We start from the raw sequence: 24,659 nt of genomic DNA on the forward strand, positions 1-24,659 counted from the left end.
TACAAATGGGTTGGTTTTGTATTGGATCAGGTTGACGATACTTGCCTAAATCTAAAAGAAAACAATAGAAATACACAGTATGCTAATTGTTGTGAGATCACCCTTTATTTAGAATTTTTAGAAACCCTTTATATATATATATATATATATATATATATATATATATATATATATATATATATATATATATATATATATATATATATATATATATATATATATAAACAAATTATCTTTTTTTGTATATTTTGTGTCAATCAATTTTTTTTACAATTTCTAAAAACATTTAAAAAAGGATCTGTTACACTTCTAAGGAGTATTAATTGATACCACGTTACATATGTGATTCACCATGTTTCCTTTTATTGTTTTGAGTCTCTCCATCTTTTGCTGTCTGCGCTAAGTCGCTCCCCCTTCAGAGCGCTATCACAACACAATCAGCGAGCATCCTGCTAATGAAACTACTGCAAATCACAAGTTGTAGCATGTTGTTTTGTACCAAGCTTTTGTATATTTATGGAAAATCATTGTAAGGGAGCATGGGTGATGTAGGCTTGTGGGCGGAGCATTGGACAGAATCATACTGCTAACCATAAAAAGGGTCTGAACGGGGTCCAGGAGAGATCGCTAGATTATTTAAATATGGATGAATGAAATATAAAATCACTTCAGGTGTTTTTTGGTGTTTTTTTTTTTTATGAGGGAACAATATTATAAGATGGTAGAAAGCTCCTAAAAGTTGATTTTGTGTAATGCCCCTTATTTAAGTTTACATTTAAAGGCAGTAATAAATAAGTTTAAAGTTATACTGGGGAACATTCACGGAAAAATAGCAGTTTCTTGTCTTGATTCTCTGATCCATTGCAGTTTGAAATTGACTTCACGATATTTCTCCATAAGTCTGTCTTTGATCTGTATCAGAAAGAATAACAGTATGAATGAAATTGTAAAGGACTGAAGAGAAGACAGTGGAGTCGTACCAGTCTGAGCAGCTGCTCCCTGATGGCCGCTTCACTCAGGTCCCCTTTGGTCTGGATTTGGATCTCTGTGTGGAAAACAGAGGCTCTCGGTTTCACTGCACACACAACAACTGAGTCAGGACACTGTTTTAAGTCTACAGACTGGAAAAGATCGTACAAAATATTGAAAGAGAAACAGCTGCGGCTAAGAAAAGCTAACTTGATCATCAAACGCTCTGAGAGGCTGAAGTCTGTAAAGGACCTGTACCCAAATTTTCATCATGTATTTGACCAGACCTTGTCTTGCCCTGCTACTGATTTACTGCATAAGCAGCTCTTAGGTCAAAATAAGTCTGCTGTGTACTATGTGCATGTAATTATCCAAATATCAGGAAGTACACGGTAGCAGGAAGTGCACAGTAAAATGCTAGCTGTTGATAGCATAGTGTGCAAAGCCCCCTGCAGGCCTCTGAAAGTAGTGAAAATGAGAATACTGCCATGCCTGCCTGCCTGCCTATCGGGGCCTTGTCCTTGATGTACTTATGAATCTTGGATGTTTCATCCTGGACAGTGGCTCTCACACTCACTAGTCTGCGGCCTCCTTCCTTACGGCTCGCGTAGAGTCTCAAGGTGCTGGATTTGGGATGGAACCTGCCATGCATGGTCAGGAGCTTTTGTGTCTTAACATCTGTGGTTTGTATTTCCTCCTTTAGCCAGTGAATGATTTCTGTTGGATATCTGATTACTGGCAGCTATTTATTGCCTGGGTCTTGTTCTTGCCATTGGCTGTAGCCACTTTCCTTGTTTCCTCTTCAAGGTTGCCATTTGCTTGTGGGATACCAAGGTACTTGTAGCTGTCCTCAGTGCCTGTTATTGTTCCTTCTGGGAGTGAAACCCCTTCTGTGTGGACTACCTTCCCTCTCTTTGTCAACATCCGGCTACACTTCTCAAGTCAGAATGACATTCCAGTGTCTGTGCTGTAGATCCTGGTGGTGTGGATCAGTGAGTCCATGTCTCGCTCAGTCTTAGCGTATAGCTTGATGTCATCCATGTAGAGGAGGTGACTGATGGTAGTTTTCCACAACCTCATCGAGTTTGCAATAAAGGCTCTTAAAGTCCTGCTGATGCTGTACAGCTCCAGGCATTCGGTGACCCATGTGTGTGGCTTTGTAATCAATCCAGGCAGTGCAGTTTACAGTTTTTTATGAGCGGCTCAGCAGTCATGGACGACTGTTCGGTCTACCAGGAGCTGGTGTTTGGCTCTCCTGGTATCTTTGCCGATGCCCTTCTGTGCTGTGCTCATGTATTGATCCATGTGCCCACTTATCTTAGCCACAGTGATGCCTGACATGAGCTTCCATGTTGTGGAGAGACAGGTTATTGGCCGATAGTTGGATGGGACTGTACCCTTTGAGGGATCCTTCTGGATCAGAATCGTACACCCTTCAGTTAGCCATTCAGGGTGAGGCAAACAGACAGTTTATTCTTCTGGTTTTATTATCTTGTGTGTAGCCTTTTAGACAGCTGCCACATCTGTCAGGATCTGATGACCTTATCTGCCCAATCCTCTAATTATGCTGCACTGAGGCCCTTGACTGAGACACAAAGGCGACTGAAAAGAGCACTATGTTGCTGCAGCTAAACTTTCTCTGGGGATCGATAGAGTATCTCTGTCTCTCTCTGATGTGTAGTAGTGCCACACTAGGCCCTTAAATACTTTCTGGGTCTTTAAATTAATACTTTCAACATTACACATAGATTTAAGCCTATTCATTATAAATATTATAGGCTCACCATCTCTTTATAATCATGTGATTAGCCTATGCACTGCAGAAAATCTTCACATTAGTTTCACTTCATGATCACGTTATCCACATTCAGTAAATACAGGAAAACTTCAATAACTGAACTTATAATATGCTTGCATTTTTACGCATAGTCTACAGTGCAAAACTAATTATGCACAAAAACACGAGCACTTTTGCAGGTCATTCACTCATCCAGCAAAGCTTCTCTTAGTAGCAACAGTAAACTCAGGAGGCAGGGCCAGAAGAACTCCTTCCTGACTGCCATAAGACTGTACAATAAGGAGGTATATGGCAGATGAAGATTTGAAGAGGCCTACATTTCCTGAATTCCTGAATTTCCCTTTGGGGTTGAATAAAGTCTTTTTGAAAAATCTCCACTTTATTTTTAGTTTGAACTTTTGCTTTTAAATGTCAAATACAGGCTGTTCCCCTGGGAGCTATTAATGGATTTGGTGACATTTCAGGCTATAAAATTAGTTTCAACAAATCAGAGGTTATGCTAGTAGGCACTGTTATGTTTAATGCCTACATAACCTTTAAAATAGATGGATACAACTCAAACAATAGGCATGTCACAAGTGCATACATCAGTGTGCTGACCCAGCACTAATCACACATGCACTGCATATTTGACCATAAACTGTATATACTGTGGCTTGTAAAAGTATTCATCCCTATGAAACCTTTTCAGTTTTCAATATTTTTTAATTTGTATTTTATGTGAATAAGTAACACAAAATAGTACCTAAGTGTGAAGTAGAAAGAAAATTATACATCATTTCCAGATTAAAAAAAACAAACAAAAAAAACAAAAACAAAAACAAAACAAAAAAACAACTGAAAAGTGCAGTGTGCAAAAGTATTCAGCCCCGATAAGTCAATACCTTTTGCTGCAATTACAGGTGCAAGTCATTTGGGGTATATCTCCACCAACTTTGCTCACCTACAAACTGAAATGTTTGCCCATTCTTCCTGGCAAAACAGTTCAAGCTCTGTCAGATTTGATAGAGACCGTTGGATTTAGGTCCAGACTTTGACTGGGCCGTTCTAACACATGAATATGTTTTGCTTTAAGCCATTCCATTATCGCTTTGGTTTAAGTTTAGGATCATTGTCCTTCTGGAAGGTGAACCTCTGCCCCAGTCTCAAGTCTTTTGCAGACTCCAACAGGTTTTCTTCCAAGATTGCCCTGTATTTAGCTCCATCCATCTTCCCATCAACTCCGACCAGCTTCCCTGTTCCAGTTGAAGAAAAGCCCCCCACAGCATGATGCTGCCACCACTGTGTTTGACTGTGGGGATGGTGTGTTCAGAGTAATGTTCAGGGTTAGTTTTCCTCCACACGTAGCGTTTTGCTTTTAGACCAAAAAGTTTGATTTTGGTCTCATCAGACCAGAGCACCTTCTGTCACATGTTTGCTGTGTCCTCCAAATGACTTCTAGCAAACTGTAAATGAGACTTCCTATGGTTAGTTTTCAACAATGACTTTCTTCTTGCCACTCTTCCATAAAGACCAGATTTGTGTAGTGCACGACTAATAGTTGTAATAATAATAATAATCCTGTGAACAGATTCTCCCACCTGAGCTGTGGATCTCTACAGCTCTTCCAGAGTCACCATGGGCCTCCTGGCTACATCTCTGATGAGTGCTCTTCTTCTTGTTCGTTCTGTAAGTTTTGGTGGACGGCCATGTCTGGGTAGTTTTGCAGTTGTGCCATACTCTTTTCATTTCCGGATGATGGATTGAACAGTGTTCCTTGAGGTGTTCAACACTTGGGAAATCTTGTTAGATTTAAACTTCACTACAACTTTTTCTCTGACCTGTTTGGTGTGCTCCTTTGACTTCATTTTGTGGTTTGCTCTCCAACACTCTCTTAACAAACTTCACAGCCTTCACAGCACAGCTGCATTTATACTGAGACAAGATTACACACAGGTGGACTCTTTTTAGTCATTAGGTCAAGATTCAATCTTTCCAAAATCATAAGGCAACTTCTTAAAGCAACTGGTTGCATTCAAGAAAAAGGGGGCTGAATACTTTTGCTTTTAAGTTTTTAAAATCTTGTAAAATATTTCCTTCCACTTCACACTTGAGTGCCATTTTGTGTTGGTGATTCACATAAAATGCTAAGAAAATGGATTTAAATTTGTGGTTGTGACGTGACAATATGTGAAAAAGTTCCAGGGGGATGAATACTTTTCCAAGCCACTGTATAAATGGAGACAGTTAAACTGCTTGCCACCACGTTCCAAACAGAAAGTGAGCATGAGCTGTGATTCAGTTCCATTGGCTCCAATTCACTTCTTACTGAAAAGCCACTGTAGTCATTAATTTCACCCATCATCACAGTTCATACAAGTCAGCCTTTTCTGAAGTTTGTTGCACATCTAGGACATTTCATGGTCACAAAGAAAAGGGCAAGATCACACCCAAAAGCAAAACTGCACCAAAAAGCGGAACTGCACCAAAAAACAAGACTGCTCCAAAAAACAAGACTGCACCAAAAAGCAACAGTGCACCAAAAATGCAAGATTGCAGGTGGGACCGCCATCGAAAATTGAACAGTGAGACATTAGTTGATAGCAGACAACCAGATTAAACAAGTAAATGGAGAACTGTCGCAGAACATCCTCTGTTCTTAGACCCTTTTTCTCGGTAAGAAAAAACAAACAAAAAAACAAAAACAAATAACAACCTGAAACTCAAGGTCAGAGAGCAAACAACGTGAGTCAGGCGCTTATATTGACTGACAGCTGACATAAACAAATAGTGAGCTCCCAAGTTGCAAAGCCCGACTGCAGGCTATACTGTCACACATCTAGAAAAGTTTCCAAAATTAAAGATATACTGTACTGTCTAAATTAGACTTGGAGAGACTTATCCTGCATTTGTCTCCAGTAGGTTAGACTACTGTAACAGCCTGCCCACTGGCCTCTCGTAATGAGCTGTAAGACAGCTGCAGGACATCCAGAACTCTGCTATTCATGTCCCGACTAGAACCAGGAAGTACAAACACACAAGTCCTGGCAGGCTTCCACTGGCTTCCTGTGGCTCAGAGACTGCTCTACTTTTGAACATGTCTCTCCATGGTTTTAGTACCAAAGTAGATCTCTGACATGTTAGTGCCAGGGGACTGACTCCTGCTGCTGCCCTGAGTCAGGACTAAACATGAGGAATGAGCATCAGTCTTCCTGAAGATGTGACACAGGCCTCTACTCTGACAATGTTTAAATCCAGGATCAAAACAGTTCTGTTTAGCTGTGCATATGACTGAGACATTTTTATTCTGCACTCTATTTTTATTTTTAATGAGTAACTATGTTTGTATTGTCATTTCTTTGTATTTCTTATTCTGTAAGAATAATCGTGTAATTTATCTTATCGTGTAAAATACTTTGAATTACTTTGTGTATGATGTGCTATACAAATAAACTTGCTTTGCCTATTAAAAGAGTACAGGTTCTTACATACTGTTCCACTGAAGCAGCAATAATAATCAAGTGGAATATTATTTCTGCAGTTGCACGTGTGTTCTATAGGCTGTTCTCATGCTCTGATTTCGGGAAGTCGAATGATTACTTAGTTATTTCTGAGTTTCCAAGACAATGCTGTTCTTAAACAATTGTGATACAACAAACAGGGATGGGTGTGAATCCAGTGCAAACAAATCAGCTACATTCTACTTTAATGTCCTCATTTGTTTACTGTAAGATTAAGACGGAAAGAGCAGGTGGAATTTGGTTACTATTACTTAACCAGGTGTCATGCACACTCCAGGCCTGGGCCATTGCCACAACGTTCCATTATATGAACGTGTATTCATTATTATTTTGTGTTAGACTAGAATAAAAGCATGTTGTTGTTGTTGTTGGGTTTTTGTTTTTTTTTTTTGTTTTTTTTTTTTTCATTTTGCTTGCATCTCCACATACCTGACTCTTACTTGGCCTGGAGGATGGTCTTTCTGCACTTTGTTTCTATTGAACTTGTGACCAGGGACCCTCACCATGATGTAGGAATCCACAAGTGTGCGAATGTATGTTTAAATATAAAAGAAGAGATGGTCACATGTGGATACAAAATATCCATAAAGTCGTAAACTAACATATTTGCACAAACTAAAATAAAGGAGCCGTTATTATTTAATTGCTCTAATAGTGTTCAAAAAAGTTCACTCATTTACAAAAATAATCTGTCTATGATGTATATTTTGTGTAACCTTTCTGGCAGAGTCCACTACCTTCTTGTCTCCATGGAGATGTTATTGTTTTGACTGGTATATTTCTGTGATGGAAATAATTGAACTGTATGTAATTATCACATATTATATTGTATGTTGACCACATATTTACTATTAAATACATGTTTGATTCCCTAAAAAATGCATCGTGCTTGATTTTTTTTTTCTTTCTGTTGTTTTCAGGTTCTCCAGACAAAGATATAAGACATTTCATAAAGTAAATCCATAACTCCTGCCCTCACCATGGCCCTGAGCTTAAGAATGACACTTCTATGAGTATTAACTGCAAACACATTACATATTTAGATCAACACTATATTTACTGAAATTAACATGCTTAGTACATTTTTTTTTTTTTTTTTTGATGCTCTGAGCCCTCTGTCCTTTTGCTCTTATGTTTTACTGTAGTGTTTTATTTAATTTATGCATAATTTCAAAAGGTGGACACATCCCAACTTTGAAAAATTGAATCAAATATTTGCCTTGGTCATGTCGTCTGTTATTAGTTTGTAGATAAAATAAATTTCCACATTGTAAAAGAACCAGTTTTTTGAACGGCTCTTTGAAATGAACAGATACAAAAGATTCGGATCCCACTAAAGAGTCGAAAATCCGATCACCAATTTTAATGCAAAGACAACGTGGGCCCAGAGGGGATGCGACAACTTTTCAAATGTTGTATTTGGTCTGGGGCTGTGGCTCCATCTGTGAGTCTGTCCAACGCCCTCTACCTTTGATAAAATAGAAAAATATCAATGTGATATTTCTCAGTAAAGACGATACCTATTTGTTTAATAAATTGCCTCCTACACGTTAATACCAAATCTAGGCCTTCAGTTAGAGCTGGGTATGAGTATGAATGATCCTGATTTTTGATTTGATTTTAGCAACACAGACTTTCAATCATTGCAATTTAAAACACAAAATAATCAGTTTGTTCCTCTTAAGTCTGAACTGTGCTCCAACATGCCTTTACTGAGAGAGATTGACTTGGGGCCTCAGTTACAAAGACCCAAGTGGACCTTTGATGATTTGAAATTGAACAAAATTACATGTATCGCACAGTCCTACCTACACTTATAACGCTTATGTCTAATCATAACTAATCAGAATCATATAAAAATTAGACAAATAAAATGTGATAGGTTTGTTTTATTTCATCACACACACACAGGTCATTTTTGGCAAGTAGTAATGATCCCAAATATTTATACATCGATACTGACCCAGGAATCAAAGTATCTATTCTCACGCAAGAATATTGATGCTTACAATCTCATCAAAATTTTTATTTTTGTTAAAGCTCTACTCATATTTTCTTTATATGTGGACGTATTTAATTTTTGAAACAGAGATTAAAGCAAAGTCAAATTCTTTATTGTAAAAGAGTTTTTTGCAATTTAGTATAAATGGGTTGGTTTTGTATTGGATCAGGTTGACGATACTTGCCTAAATCTAAAAGAAAACAATAGAAATACACAGTATGCTAATTGTTGTGAGATCACCCTTTATTTAGAATTTTTAGAAACCCTTTATATATATATATATATATATATATATATATATATATATATATATATATATATATATATATATATATATATACAAATTATCTTTTTTTGTATATTTTGTGTCAATCAATTTTTTTTTACAATTTCTAAAAACATTTAAAAAAGGATCTGTTACACTTCTAAGGAGTATTAATTGATACCACGTTACATATGTGATTCACCATGTTTCCTTTTATTGTTTTGAGTCTCTCCATCTTTTGCTGTCTGCGCTAAGTCGCTCCCCCTTCAGAGCGCTATCACAACACAATCAGCGAGCATCCTGCTAATGAAACTACTGCAAATCACAAGTTGTAGCATGTTGTTTTGTACCAAGCTTTTGTATATTTATGGAAATCATTGTAAGGGAGCATGGGTGATGTAGGCTTGTGGGCAGAGCATTGGACAGAATCATACTGCTAACCATAAAAAGGGTCTGAACGGGGTCCAGGAGAGATCGCTAGATTATTTAAATATGGATGAATGAAATATAAAATCACTTCAGGTGTTTTTTGGTGGGGTTTTTTATGAGGGAACAATATTATAAGATGGTAGAAAGCTCCTAAAAGTTGATTTTGTGTAATGTCCCTTATTTAAGTTTACATTTAAAGGCAGTAATAAATAAGTTTAAAGTTATACTGGGGAACATTCACGGAAAAATAGCAGTTTCTTGTCTTGATTCTCTGATCCATTGCAGTTTGAAATTGACTTCACGATATTTCTCCATAAGTCTGTCTTTGATCTGTATCAGAAAGAATAACAGTATGAATGAAATTGTAAAGGACTGAAGAGAAGACAGTGGAGTCGTACCAGTCTGAGCAGCTGCTCCCTGATGGCCGCTTCACTCAGGTCCCCTTTGGTCTGGATTTGGATCTCTGTATGGAAAACAGAGGCTCTCGGTTTCACTGCACACACAACAACTGAGTCAGGACACTTTTTTTAAGTCTACAGACTGGAAAAGATCGTACAAAATATTGAAAGAGAAACAGCTGCGGCTAAGAAAAGCTAACTTGATCATCAAACGCTCTGAGAGGCTGAAGTCTGTAAAGGACCTGTACCCAAATTTTCATCATGTATTTGACCAGACCTTGTCTTGCCCTGCTACTGATTTACTGCATAAGCAGCTCTTAGGTCAAAATAAGTCTGCTGTGTACTATGTGCATGTAATTATCCAAATATCAGGAAGTACACGGTAGCAGGAAGTGCACAGTAAAATGCTAGCTGTTGATAGCATAGTGTGCAAAGCCCCCTGCAGGCCTCTGAAAGTAGTGAAAATGAGAATACTGCCATGCCTGCCTGCCTGCCTATCGGGGCCTTGTCCTTGATGTACTTATGAATCTTGGATGTTTCATCCTGGACAGTGGCTCTCACACTCACTAGTCTGCGGCCTCCTTCCTTACGGCTCACGTAGAGTCTCAAGGTGCTGGATTTGGGATGGAACCTGCCATGCATGGTCAGGAGCTTTTGTGTCTTAACATCTGTGGTTTGTATTTCCTCCTTTAGCCAGTGAATGATTTCTGTTGGATATCTGATTACTGGCAGCTATTTATTGCCCGGGTCTTGTTCTCGCCATTGGCTGTAGCCACTTTCCTTGTTTCCTCTTCAAGGTTGCCATTTGCTTGTGGGATACCAAGGTACTTGTAGCTGTCCTCAGTGCCTGTTATTGTTCCTTCTGGGAGTGAAACCCCTTCTGTGTGGACTACCTTCCCTCTCTTTGTCAACATCCGGCTACACTTCTCAAGTCAGAATGACATTCCAGTGTCTGTGCTGTAGATCCTGGTGGTGTGGATCAGTGAGTCCATGTCTCGCTCAGTCTTAGCGTATAGCTTGATGTCATCCATGTAGAGGAGGTGACTGATGGTAGTTTTCCACAACCTCATCGAGTTTGCAATAAAGGCTCTTAAAGTCCTGCTGATGCTGTACAGCTCCAGGCATTCGGTGACCCATGTGTGTGGCTTTGTAATCAATCCAGGCAGTGCAGTTTACAGTTTTTTATGAGCGGCTCAGCAGTCATGGACGACTGTTCGGTCTACCAGGAGCTGGTGTTTGGCTCTCCTGGTATCTTTGCCGATGCCCTTCTGTGCTGTGCTCATGTATTGATCCATGTGCCCACTTATCTTAGCCACAGTGATGCCTGACATGAGCTTCCATGTTGTGGAGAGACAGGTTATTGGCCGATAGTTGGATGGGACTGTACCCTTTGAGGGATCCTTCTGGATCAGAATCGTACACCCTTCAGTTAGCCATTCAGGGTGAGGCAAACAGACAGTTTATTCTTCTGGTTTTATTATCTTGTGTGTAGCCTTTTAGACAGCTGCCACATCTGTCAGGATCTGATGACCTTATCTGCCCAATCCTCTAATTATGCTGCACTGAGGCCCTTGACTGAGACACAAAGGCGACTGAAAAGAGCACTATGTTGCTGCAGCTAAACTTTCTCTGGGGATCGATAGAGTATCTCTGTCTCTCTCTGATGTGTAGTAGTGCCACACTAGGCCCTTAAATACTTTCTGGGTCTTTAAATTAATACTAGGGCCATCATGATATAATACCCATGTGTTTCTAGTGAAGGGAATTTGAGTGCAGAAATGCTCAACAAGTCTGATGACAACCTAATAAACAAAATAATCATAATGATTTTAGGGTTAATACTATTGTGTCTTGTGCTAAATAGGGAGAAGAGAGGTTAATTTACATCAATGGATGTGTAAGTTCTTGTTCTTCTTTTTCACATTCAGCCTCAGACGTGGCTGATAAATCACACAACTGAAAAGGCAGGACTAAGTCAGCTATATGACTAGCTGGGCTAAGAAAAGTCAACAAAGCCAACGCTGTCTGTTTAGATTTGGGTAACTATACCTTCATAGCAGATGAATGGAATTTTTCCATCACAAATCCAGTCGTGCATTATACCATTTATACCCATATTAGCACAGTGCTGGTTGTTGTTGTAGTTATCAGGTGATCCAGGATACCACTTCCTGAAGGTGCTATTGCTGAAGTCAGACCAGACCCAGGGCTCTCTATTCAGACCAATCCAGGCAGACGACACATTAGCCATGACCTCCAGCACAGCCTCGTCCTCTGTTTTACTCTCAATCATTGCCAGGTCCAGGTACTGCTGTCTGCAGACACTCTGACAACCGGCCCATGTCCTTTTTGTGTCATTTACCAGAAAGAACTGTTTGATGCCTAATTGAACTGTACAAAAAAGTAGGAATGAAAAGTAAGTTAGTTAGTGGTGTGTTTTTAAATGGAACACAGTGTGAGTTACTGCGGACAGTGATAATGTCACTGTCATCACAGGTGTTAAGGAGCAACTGTTAAAAAGGTTTCAGTGAAATGTTCATGGAGAGTTGCTGTTTTTTTCATACATGAAAAATTATAGCAGGAAAGAGAAAAATGTGACCACTGTGAATAGGTAACAAGTGTAATTTTTGAGTATTAAGGATTTGAAATGTGCCAAAAAGTTGTAATAAATTCAGTTGAATACATTGCTCAGTTCCTGTTTTAGTGTGAGTACAAAATGTGTGAAGATTTAAAGGTAATTTGTCTTCCACCTCATGTTATGCCAAAGCACTCACCTTCATAACAAACACAAGGCTCCATGCCTGTGCAGAAATAATCTTTCCACACCTTATTTTGGATAAAAACACAGTATTCCTTCCCGGCATAATTATTTGGCTCATTCCAATGCCAGTTCTGGTACCCCCCAGGGCTGGTGGTCCCAGTAGCAGACCATCTCCAAGAGTTGGGGTCAGCAGTCATGACTTTCTTCCAAGCAGAAGGGTCATCGTGAAGACCAATCCAACCAAAGCCACCAGCTGGTATTGCAATTCTGGACACGTCCGCTTCTGTTTCTATGGTAGCCAGGTCAGTGAAGTGCTCTCTGCAGTACTGCTGACTGGCACTCCAGCTCGTGGGTGTGTCGATAAAATAGTACTCATCAATCAGACAGTGAACCAATGGGACAAAGATTATCCCATGACCTACAATTGAAAATTCTGTTATTCACCAAACTCTGGAAGAAGGAGCATAATCTTCGACAGTGTTGTGACATTTTGTCTTAAACCAACCTTGTTATTAATCAGACTGATCCTGGAAATTGGTTTGGGAAATCATATGTAATATGTAAACTTTGATGCTATTCAGTAAATTACATATTTGTGTGTGACTTAAACAATAAAGCACTTTTAAAAATATGTTTTTGTAAATCTTACCATAGAGAATGTAGATCAAAAGAGCCTGACCATCCATGTCCAATTGTTGACCCTACAAAGACCAAACATCACAGTCAAACAACATGCTAACAGCTGGTTCAAATCAAAGGCGTCTGACACAACTTCATCTGCCTTATTAGCAAACAGCACCCGAGAAGAGAAACATAGCTCTTCCTGACCCCAGGAGGGTCAAGTGTAGAGTGAAGACACCCCCACTCCCCTTTTCAGGAATATCCTCTGTGGAAGTTATCTCTCTACGCCTTTCCCTTCTCTCGTCCTGATAGTACGCAGACGTCCAATGTCCTGACCCCTGACCCATTATGCAGAAAGCACAAACAACACGGAGCTAAACACATGTCTCTGATCCAAACTAACTTCACAGTGTCACATCAGAGAGCCACATTGTTTTCTATGTTGTAGATTTTGTTTATTTTAAGTGTGATGAGTGGCTGTAGGTCTACTGTAGGAGCGTTGGGTCTGTGCAGATGCAGCATGGCCCGCACAGCCTAATTTAATACTATATGCCTAAAGTGTATCTCCAGATCTATTAAAATAATAATACATTTATTGGCATTAAAATATTTCAAATGCCGGTATATGTTAGGTGCAAATGAATGTTAGTTTAGAGCACTGGTTCTAAAACTGTGGGTGAAGGTCCAAAGCAGCAGCAGAACTCAATTTAGATGCTTAAATAAAAGATACAGGAGTAAAAAAAATATTGAAGTAAAAATATGAGAAGTAAAGTATTTCACATAAAAAAATAAATAAATTAAATAAATTAAATTTCACACAGATTTTGAGAAAAGTTTGTGTTAAATGTAGTGATATTGATCAACAGTAGCAATATGGATCTTTTTTTTTTTTTTTATAGTGAATTTTATGTGTAACTTTTTGGCTGCTTAAAAATGGGACTTAAACTCAAAACCTTTAGTTAGGATGTTACCACAGTGAAGTAGAAAGTAGAGATACCTGCTTTAAAATTCAGTGAAGGAAAAGGAACAGTATTAACTGTAAAATGTACTTAACTAAAGTACAAATACCTAAAAGGTGTACTTAACTACAGTATATTAACTTTTGTACTTTGTCATGTTGGGCTAATGACTCACAACTTTCCGTCCGAATGCCTTCCCAGGCCAGTTTGGTCAATGATGGCAAATACAAAATTTCAAATTAAGTTTTAAAAACTGAATGACAAACTAAGGTTTGTAACACAAAAAACATCCAAGTATCTCTTACATAGTACAAAGGGTGGTCAAGGACACCAGGGTTAAATAAGTCCTTCATGGTGTGCTAGTGAAGAAGTTCATTCCTTACCTTTAGCAGCGTATGGCCATAATGACCTGTAAGGTGAAGTGCCTCAGATAATTAATGTGCCCGTTCCACACCCGCTCATTTGCATGTCTGTCCATTGGATCCAGAGAAGAAAGTTCTAAAGAAAAGCACAACATGAAAAAATGAACTGCAATGTTTGAGTAGTAAAATAAACTAGTTGTTAATCATGAATCATTTCAGCCCTGGCTGTGACATTTAGCTGTCCCTCTGGCATCTACAGTTGAAACCAGAAGTTTACATAAACTGTATAAAAAGACACATGCTTTTTTTCCCTTCACCGTCTGACATGAAATTAGACTTAATTTTTCCTGTATTAGGTCAGCTAGGATTACCAAAATTATTTATATTTTCTATTTCTATTTTTTACTAATTATAATAATTGAACAAATCATCGAGGCAATAAAATAAGATTCAAAGTCTTTTATCAGTATTTGGTCCCATTGCATTTAAACTGTGACTTGGGTCAAATGTTTTGGAGATCCTTCCACAAGCTTCTCACAATAGTTGACAGGAATTTTGGTCCATTCCTCCTGACAGAACTGGTGTAACTGAGACAAGTTTGTAGGCCGTCTTGCTCATACATGCCTTTTCAAGTCTGCCAATACATTTTCAATAGGATTGAGATCAGGGCTTTGTGACTCCAAAACACTGACTTTACCAAACATTGACTTTACAAACGTTTACCAGTTTGGCTGTATGCTTCAGGTCATTGTCCATCTGAAACAGCCATTTGTGCCCAAGCTTTAACTTCCTGGCTGATGTCTTGAGATGATATTTAATGTTATTTCCTGTCATTTCCTCATGATGCCATCTGTTTTGTGAAATGCACCAGTTCCTCCTGCAGCAAAAAAAGACCAAAACAATAAAAAAAACACAACATGATACTGCCCCCCCTGTATTTCACAGGTGGGATGTTGTTCTCAGGCTTGTAAGCTTCCTCCTTTTTCCTCCGTTAGTTTTGTCAGATCACAGGATATGTTTCCAAAATTAAGGTTTTTGTTCCTGTGTACATTTGCAAACTGTAATCTGGCTTTTATCTTTTTCTTTTGGAGTAATGGCTTCTTCCTGCAGAGTGTCCTTTCAGCCCATCTTGGTACAGTCCTCATTTCACTGTGGATAATGACACACTCTCATCAGCTTCAGCAGCATCTTCACAAGGTCTTTTGTTTTGTTCTTGGGTTGATATGAACATTTTGGACCAAAGCAGGCTCATCCTCATTCCTGCCTAGTATGGTGACTGAACATTCCCACGGTGTTTATACTTATGTATAGTTAGAACAGATAAAAGGTGGCACCTTCAGACATCTGGAAATTGCACCCAAGGATAAATCAGATTTGTGCAAGTCCACAATTCTCTTCCTGATATCTTGGCTGATTTCTTTTGACTTTCAGACAGTATGTTTCAGGTGTGTCTTCAAATACATCCACAGGTTTGTCTCTAATTAACTCAAATGTTGTCAAAAACCCACCAGAAGCTTCCAAAGACGTGACATTGTCATCTGGGTTCTCCCAGATTATTTAAAGCCATAGTAATCTTACTGTATATAAACTTCTGAACTGAAAAGACATGCAAAATTCCTGCCAACTGTTGTGAGAACCTTGTGGAAGGATAACTAAAACTTTTGATCGAAGTCATACAATTTAAAGGCAATGGTAACAAATACTAATGAAATGTATGTAAACTTCTGACTTTGAAGAAAATCATGAAAAATTGTCTAAAAAAAAAATCTTCTCTGATTATTATGACATTTAGCAAATAGAAATGATTTTGGTAATCCTAATTGACCTAAAACAAGAACAGATTAGTCTGATTTCATGTCTGATGTAAAGAAAAAAGTTAACAAAATGTACATTTCTTGGAATCCACATAAGGATTTAACCTGGCTACAGAACACAACCCACCAAGAAGGCTCACACAAGACTCCACTTCATAAGAAATCTCAAGAATTTTGGCATGAAAACCAAAATCTGGAGGAGCTTCTACAACAGTACAGTGTTGTTGTGTTGTTGTCAGCTCCATCACTGTGTGGTATGGAAACTGCACAATGGAACAAAAGGAGGGTGCTCCAACGCCAAGAACATGATTAAGGACCAAACACACCCTCAGAACTCTCTTTGCACTGCAGCTACTTAAACTCCTACTTGAGTAAATGTTTAGGTACATCTTCCCACTGTGAGTGAGTTTACATGTGACAATATGAAATGATTTTAGCATTTGTGTTTCTTGCACCGCTCTTTCAGATGTGATTTACAAACTACATTTGATTTCTATCCTTTGATGTTGCTGTGACGTGTTTGCTCAGTAGATTTTAAGAGATTTCGATGCTGTCTTCCTACTCGGAGCAGTTATACAACAGCGCCATCTGCAGTTCTACTTCTTCAGACCTGTATTCCAGATGTGAGAGAATTGGTTGCCTCGTCTTCTCGATTCACAGTTGGGGGGCGTCAGGGAGGCATTGAGATCCAGAAACACACTTTATAAGACAAAAAAGACAGACCCGTGATTGAATTCAGACAATGTTTATTTGTAATTTTATGACAAACAAGGAGCCATACTGTAATTTTACAAGGTCAGCGATCAAAAAGTTCCTCTTCAAAATTCCCAAACATTAGCTGAATGTACCCAGTTTCAGTATTTGCTTCTGTTTTTGTTTACTTTAAAAATGCACCTTTGTACAGAAAAAAGTTAAAAGAAAAAGAGAGAGCTACATATTTCCACAACAGACAATTTTCGGCTGCTGGGATTCAGCTTCTCAGAATGAGGGAGAAAAAGCTATAAAGATTAGCCTTAACATTTTTAACATGATTGCTATCTTATTTTAGCCCATTAAGTCAACATAGTCAAAAAGTGGTTACACAAGGCATATTTACAAGCAGTGTCAATAGGTAGCTAACGTTATCAACAGCTAAGAAGTGAGTTAAAAGGTGAAATGGTCCAAATTGTAGTATGCAGGAAAGACATAATAATGATGATGACAATGACAGTGATAATAATAATAATAAACAGTGGAAGGACAGAAAATGACAGATAAATCTGTGCTGTGATTGGCTGGTGAACTGTTGTCACTGTCTGAAAAATCCTGTGACCAATGACATGGGAGAATACATAGAGCTAACCACAGAAATAATCATTTTAAGTATTTGTTCAGAATTTTTTTTATGAAATAAATGTAATGGGCACATACTATGCAAAACTTACTTTTTTTTTTATTTTAATCACTAGTTTTTAAGTCCATACGCTGGACTTGTAACATTCAAGTTGTGTTCACAACAAACATACGGCTCTATCAGCATTCACAGGAGATAAGGCCTTCATTTGTTTCCTTGCCATCGTTCAAGGTGCCCAAAAGGATGAATAAGACAGAATTAAAGCCACAAGAATGCATAGTATGTGCACTTTAAACATTTATCTGAATTTAATTTGACAAATTGGGATTTTGTCAACTCACTACTCAGAATTAGTTAGACTGTATGCAAATATTTTAAAAAAAATCAACATTGCATAAATATGATTGGAATCATACTAGTTGATTTATTTATTGTTAACTTTTTGATTTTACAAAATTTGTAAATCTGTCTGCATAGGGACTAACAGCCTTAGAGTCTTTTAGGGAATTAGAAGGTAACTTGTAAAAGGCACTAACTCATTTTGTTGAAATGGACTAGAAAGGCCCTGACAGAGTATGTAAGTATAAAACATGATTACTGGTAAAAGAGGTAGTGCAGGATGTGTTGCTAAAAATGTGTTGTTGTTTTCCTTTGCTCTGACAACAGTTTTGCATATATTTTTCAATAATGCTGATACAAAATCGAGTCCAAACTGTGTACTGTGTGCTGTGCTCCGTGCTTTACTGTCTGGTAATTGGTAACTTTGAAAGGGTTGTGCACTTTTTACACATTTTTGTGAGAATGCCTAAGCCTGGACATGTACACCAATGACTCACCAAAACTCCCTGTTGGAATAATAGAATAAATACCACCACCAAAAATGACAAAAATGCTTATAATGAACAAAAAACTTCCTGAAATAAGCCATTACTGGCGTAAAAGGTGTTCTGTGTACAGACCCATATGGTACAGAATGGTATTAAGCTATATACAGCAGAATGTCTATAAATATACTTAAATCCTAATGCTATTTAGTTTACACAAGGCCTGTCCGGTTTGTAGATGAAATCCTGTTTTGGTGTGAGCTGAAAAACTTTGAAATGACAGGCACTTTCAAATATCAGGAAAGGAACAAAACATTTACATAAAAAAAAGAAAGAAATCAAATCCAAATATGGTCTGTGAAATGAATAATATTTAGCTTGTGTGCAAATGTTAGTACTAGTACAAATTTTCACACTTAAGTGAAAAAATGGCCCTTTATAAAAATGAAATCTAATTTTACCATAAAACAATTATAAAACAATTATAAAGGTAGTTTGTATTTGGAAAGCTACATTCAATCACTTGTTCATAAAGTAGCCAGACAAAAAAACAAATATGCAAAATCAAAGGTAAAAAAAAAACCCAAAAAACAAAAACATAAATATATATATAAAAAAATTAAATATTCCTGAATGGAATGTGTAAAAAAAAAACACCAACAAAAAACAAAAAAACAAAAAAAACAAAAAAACAACAATTCATGAATAAAGTTAGCTATGCATTGGACCCACCACTTTGATTAAGGAGATTTTTTATCATTGAAAAATCTTTGAAGGGTTAAAAATGCCCAGTAAAATCTCAAAACGAAATCAGCAGAAAGTTAAAATTTGCAAATTCCGAAAACAACATTTTCATGGTACCAATGCAAACCCAACCTGCACTTCATAAACCCAAATCTTGTACAGAACATGATCATTCAAGTAAACATTTTTTGCACTAGAAACAATTAAAATGAACAAAAACGTATAAAATGTTCCAAATCAGAACATGGAGAATTCCGGTTTGTGAAAAGGTAGGTCCATTTTGTTTTGAAGTGACATTAAAAAGAGTTCATAGAATACCTATAGCAATGCATGCTTTTCAGAGTAATAATTAGAAGCCATATGCTTTGTGCTAATTTCATTTAACCGTCCCATAAAAGTTTGTGGAGAAAGTCTCATCCTGCTTATTACAGATGGTTGAAAATCCAACATGGCTGCCAGTCCAACAATGCTAAAAAAATCTGTAGATTGAGTGTAGTCATGGACTTTGACATCTTTGTAGTTGATGAGGTTGTGGTTATGCTTCTGTGCTGCTGGTAATAAAACAAAATCAGATGTACAACCCAGTCTTCTCTGACTTATCTGCAAATGATCTTTGATAAATCTGATGTCCCCAAATACGAAGTAGACATGTCCAAATCAAATAGAGTTTTTACTGATAACAATTCTAATGCTGATTTATTCTGAATTACAAAAACACTGGACATGATGGTGAAGTTGTTTGTTTTATAATTTGGTGTTTTACTTCTCAAGATGATTATCCAATCATAAAGCAAAATGAGCCTCACAGGAGTCTCTCATTTGCGTTGCCAGTTTCAATAATGAAATCCGGTTGGTTTAAACCTAAAATGATTGTGAATACTCATTACCTAAACCCCAGCACTTGCAGCCAATCACTAATCAGTGCCTCTACTGCTGCAGTATATGCTGTCCATATGGTGGGGATGAGAAAAACTCTACATGCAGCTTAAGGCAACCCAGGTTCAGTTGTGACAGTACCCTTTATAAAACTGTAAGACAGCAGGCTACATACAGTTCCTTTAAGAACCTAGTATTTTTGTTCAGTACCTTTTTAAATAATAAAAATAGTCGGGGGGGTATCTGACTATACGTATTTTCTCTCTGCCAACAATAGAAACTCCAAAAAAATATATGTAATAAACAAAATAACATTGTTAGAAAGCTGATTTAGTATATATTTCTCCTTTAAACAGTAAGAAACACTATCTATTTTTCTGGTGGAGGTTCTCCATGAAGATGTTACTGCTTTGCCTGGAGTATGCCACTGTATGGCATTAAGGTAGACACCACCAGGTCAAGTTACAAGTCAGATCTGTGGATAATAAATAGATACATATGTTTAATGCAGTACTATGGAACATTCCAGGCAAAGCAATAACACATCTATGGAGACAAGCAGAAGACAGAATCCCCATACCTGAAATTACTTGAATTGAGCAGTCCATTGGAAAACTTATTTTGCCCATTTTATAATAACTAGTAATAATAATTAAAATAGCTTCACCTATGGAGAAAAGTCAGAATGTTTTGTTAAGACTGGGTTGCCAGATCTGATGTTGCATGTCCCGTTGTCAGTATGTGGCAGTGCGCTTGTGAGTGAGCTTTCTCTAACACTGGCAGTGCGTTTGTGTGGCCTAGTCTGAGGTTGTGTAGCAGTGGCAGTGGTGTATTGCTCAGGTGCACAATGGTGGGAGCTGGCATAAGTCACTCAGTACTGGTCTCCCCTTTCTCCTCTGCACATATGCTGGACAGGGAGGGGGCGGAGTCTTGGAGGCGGTGCTTGCATTGACCCAGAGAATGGCGTCCACTGGATCTCGACGGCCGGGAGAAGCCACAGTCACACAATGCATCCTGGGAAAAAAGGTAAGACACATTATAGCACAGCATGGTTAATAATTATACAGTTAATCTAATTTAGTTGTTCTGGATAGTCAGGATTAAAATCAAATGACTATTTTCTGATGATAAAGGGGCTGTACATGATTTCTTTTCCATGTATTTGAGCAAAATGTGTTGTGCTCCAGTACAGATATATGGTTTAAGCAGCGTTTGATGTCAAAGTAAGTCAGCTGTGTAATATTTGCATATAATAATGAAGTGTTTTACTGTCTGATAATCAGGAAGTCCACTGGTAGCATACTAGTTGTTCTTAGCATTACTGCTCTGCCTTATGAAAATGTGAAAAACGTTCAAACTCTAACCTGGCTCATGCCAGATTGATGCTCTGTGATTGGTCTGCCCGCTGCTGGGCGAATTTGAATCATTCTCGCGAGTTTGTGAACTCACAAATACAGTATCTCCAGATCTTGCTGTGCAAGGTAATATTAACTAATTTATTTATTTATTAACCTTTATTTAACCAGGTGAAAAAAAACACTGAGACTCGGACTGTATAAGCTAAGTGAGGAATAACTTTGGACCACTGCACACTGTATATATAATGGTTATGTAATGTACTTTTTTAATATTGTGTGATATAATTCACATGCTCTGTAGAGGACATTACACAGTACTAGTTTTATTCTCACCTCTGCCCCAGCTGTACCTCCTCCCATGATGCAGCCCATCTCCTCTCCGGCGGTCTGCCTCATAAACCTCTTGTTGACGATGCGTGTGACTGGGTCTGGAGCTGCCCCAAGTCCTGCCAGTGCCCCCAACCCCACCGCACTCGTCCCTGCTGAAAGGCATTCCGGCTTGGGTTCATCTACCCCTACCAGAGCCTCCCGCTGGCACCTCTCCCCGGACCCGGACAATCCTGCCTGGGTACGGCCACCAGACACGTCCCTGTACATGTCCTGGAGCCCACCGTATCGTTCTCCAGAGGGTTTACCCGCCGCAAGGGGCTGACGAGCTGGACTCACTGTTGGATTCAAAAATTGTGATGAAAAGTGGCTTAGTGATAATAACAATAACAACAACAATACTACTACTACTACTACTACCACTACCACTACCACTACTACTAAATGTATTAATTTATTTATTACATAAACGCCAAAAGCGTTTCACAACTCTTTTATATCTGCCATGTATTGTAGACTCTGTATAGTCTAGATAATGGCTAACAATTAATAAAATAGTCGATTAGTACTGATTATTCAGATTAATTGTCACAGCCTACCTATATATCTATATTATAGATATTTGATTGTATAGAATATTTGACAAGGTAAACTATTTTTGTGAGTAGTGTTGTTTTTGTTCACACTTTTATTATGGCCTGATGTACCTGGCTCTCCCCTCCACAGGCTCTCAGTGCTCCCTGTGTGCTCCACTACACTGAAGAGGCTGGAGAGGCCGTCTGTTAGCCCACTCAGGACGGGACTATCCCGGGTGGTGGTGGAGCGGGCCCAGGCTGAACCTCCAGGTCTCTGCTGCAGGCTCCATAGGCTCCTGTCTCTGGACGAGGAGGAGGATGTATCCAACCGCGAGGTGGAGCCTAGAAATTAGATGTAATAAAATGATTTGTTTTAGGAAATATGGAAAAAAGTTGGTGATTTTGATTTCAATTCTTGCCATTTTGCTAAGGTGCCTGACCAGACAACCCCTTCTACATTCTGTTCCATTCTGGGTCTGGAATCGGAGCATGTGCCTCAAATGTGGAAGATATCTCATCTTGAAAATTTTCATGTCATTCAGAACAAAATATATAACCTTTTTTTTTTTTTTTATTGATTAATAAAATGTATATTTTATTAATTATAAATAAAGAGTTTGGTGCTTCAATTGTTGATTCTGAAGAATTCCACAGTGTTCCTCTTCTTTCTGGCTGGTCAGATAATGGGTTAGTACAATAGGCAAATAATGGTGGGTGTTACATAGCATTCTTCTCAATTTGCATGTTTTTTTGCATTTCTTTGCATCATATGCTGATTTCCTCAGGTTGCTTATATCTCCCCTTTAAAACTAAAACAAGCATACTATGTACTTGTGAGAAATATCCTGGGTCAAGATCTGGAGTTGCAATGAGATCAAATGAGGAGAGGTGACAATAATTTTCTCTACAGGGACAGAAAATGTATTACCTTAAGTTTTTATAATAAAATCTTACTACCAAATCATGACACACAATTCATCTTTTTTGGTTTGTTTTAGTAGCATTGCATTTACTAGTAATAATAGGAAATGGCTTGAATTGATAGTTTAGAAACTAATATGTAGTACATTCAGACCAGTTTGGGAAATTTTGTTTATCCAGTTTATTTGTGCATGTTTTTGAACCTCAGATTAATGGAGCAAGATCAAGAGTCTAACCCACAACCTCCTAATTGAGAGGAGGAGACATGGTACCAAAAGACATTCACATGGTAAAATGTTCAAATTTTAAAGCCGGGGTTTTGTCTAATTATGGAGAATTGCTACATGGGAGCATGGGTGATGGGCTTGCAGGCTGAATCATGGATAGAGTCGTACTGCTAACCCCGAGGAGGGTTTGAATAGTGCCCGGGAGAGATCACAAGATTATTCAAACATGCAAAGATGACAAAACTACCTCAGGCATGTTTTTAATTAGGGACATTATAACACAGAAGAAATTTCCTGAAAAAATACATATTAAAGTTCCTCATCTAAAACAAAAGTACAGAGACCTGAAGACACTCGGCGCTGCAGTTTGGGTGACCCGTATTTCGGTGAGCAGCAGGGTCTTTCGATGCGCCCGTGCACCTTGTCCAGGGAGGTGGAGATGTGCCTGGAGCGGGCTGAGGCTAAAGGGTTAGCTGTGGAGGTGGTGGGCCGTGGAGACCAGACTTTAGACTGGAGCCCTCTGCTGGTGGGAGGGCAGTCAGTCTGCAAAGCCACACTGACGCACAGGAGAGAGGTCTGGGTGGAGCGTGACGACGTGCCAAGGACCTAGAAGAGGAGAAAAGGCCATGAAAATAATAGTGTGAAATAGTTATAAAGTCTACAGAATTTTGACTTCTAACTTGTAAGACATTTTGTGATGTGGTGGAATCATACTAGGGCCGCAAACAATCATTGTTTTGTTTGTTTTTTGCTAGCCATATTTGTTTTGATTCGGACAAACCGGGCATGTCCCTGATTGGCTAATTCACCTGTCAATCATGTCCATCTGAACTCGGGGAGATACACCATTGAACATACCGGACTTCCTGGTTCCTTGCTGGACTTCCTCTCCAATGAAGACGAGCGAATGGCCTGACGCACACAGTTGGTCATCTCCTTCATGTCGTCGCTAAGATTGGCTGAAATCTCTACCATTTGGAAATCGGAGAACGGAGAAGAAGGAGGCAAACCGCTCACTACACTGTTAGCAGAAGCCGGGACTGACATGGCTCTGCTCTCCAATAACTCCTTGTGATGCGTGGACAGGGAACTAAGCCACTGCTCGTATGATGAAGAACCTTGGACATTCAGACCTCTAGACCCAGATTCCGGAGCGGTCATACCCGGAGAGGAGCAGCCGTTCTGCGCTGGCAGCTGCTCAGATAATCTCTGTTGGCTCCGGAGCTGTTCCATCCTCCGGACAGTAGGGGGGCTGTAGTATATGCGGATGCCAGTGCGGTCCGGGGCTGTGTAGCTTCTCTGCGCAGAGTCCAGATCCTGCTCTGAGCTCAAACTGGAGCCGTCCCAAGTTTTACAGGTGTTGCCCACTTCTGGAGTCTTTAGGAAAATATAAGAAAACAATACTTTACATACATTAGTAAGATGTACAATTGATAAATGGTTCTGATAATATTTTTGGACTTCCTTTCGTGGTTGAGCCACTTTCTTATCTTAGTGGAGGTGTTATTGATACTTTGCAGTCACATCATGTTGGGGGTGTTCTACATGCATGTGTATGGCGGAATGTTCAAGTTTCCATGGTGACACAATGCACAC

The 24,659-nt window shown here is 38.7% G+C and overlaps 1 protein-coding gene across 1 annotated transcript in view; it reads right to left on the bottom strand.

Annotated features, from left to right (window-relative positions):
* Positions 1–20,349: 20,349 nt before the first annotated feature.
* Positions 20,350–24,659, bottom strand: part of soga1 (suppressor of glucose, autophagy associated 1) — a 108,182-nt gene continuing 103,872 nt past the window's right edge. Inside the window, exons 20-24 of the mRNA XM_033968835.2 lie at positions 23,922–24,440; positions 23,408–23,669; positions 22,048–22,257; positions 21,347–21,678; positions 20,350–20,669 (exon numbers count right to left, since the gene is read on the bottom strand). Coding sequence (XP_033824726.1) covers positions 20,523–20,669; positions 21,347–21,678; positions 22,048–22,257; positions 23,408–23,669; positions 23,922–24,440 — 1,470 coding nt within the window. The 3' untranslated portion in view covers positions 20,350–20,522. The remainder of the gene's footprint in view (positions 20,670–21,346; positions 21,679–22,047; positions 22,258–23,407; positions 23,670–23,921; positions 24,441–24,659) is intronic.

The sequence above is a fragment of the Periophthalmus magnuspinnatus genome, chromosome 7 (genome assembly GCF_009829125.3).
Source record: "Periophthalmus magnuspinnatus isolate fPerMag1 chromosome 7, fPerMag1.2.pri, whole genome shotgun sequence".
Classification (NCBI taxonomy): Eukaryota; Metazoa; Chordata; class Actinopteri; order Gobiiformes; family Gobiidae; genus Periophthalmus; species Periophthalmus magnuspinnatus.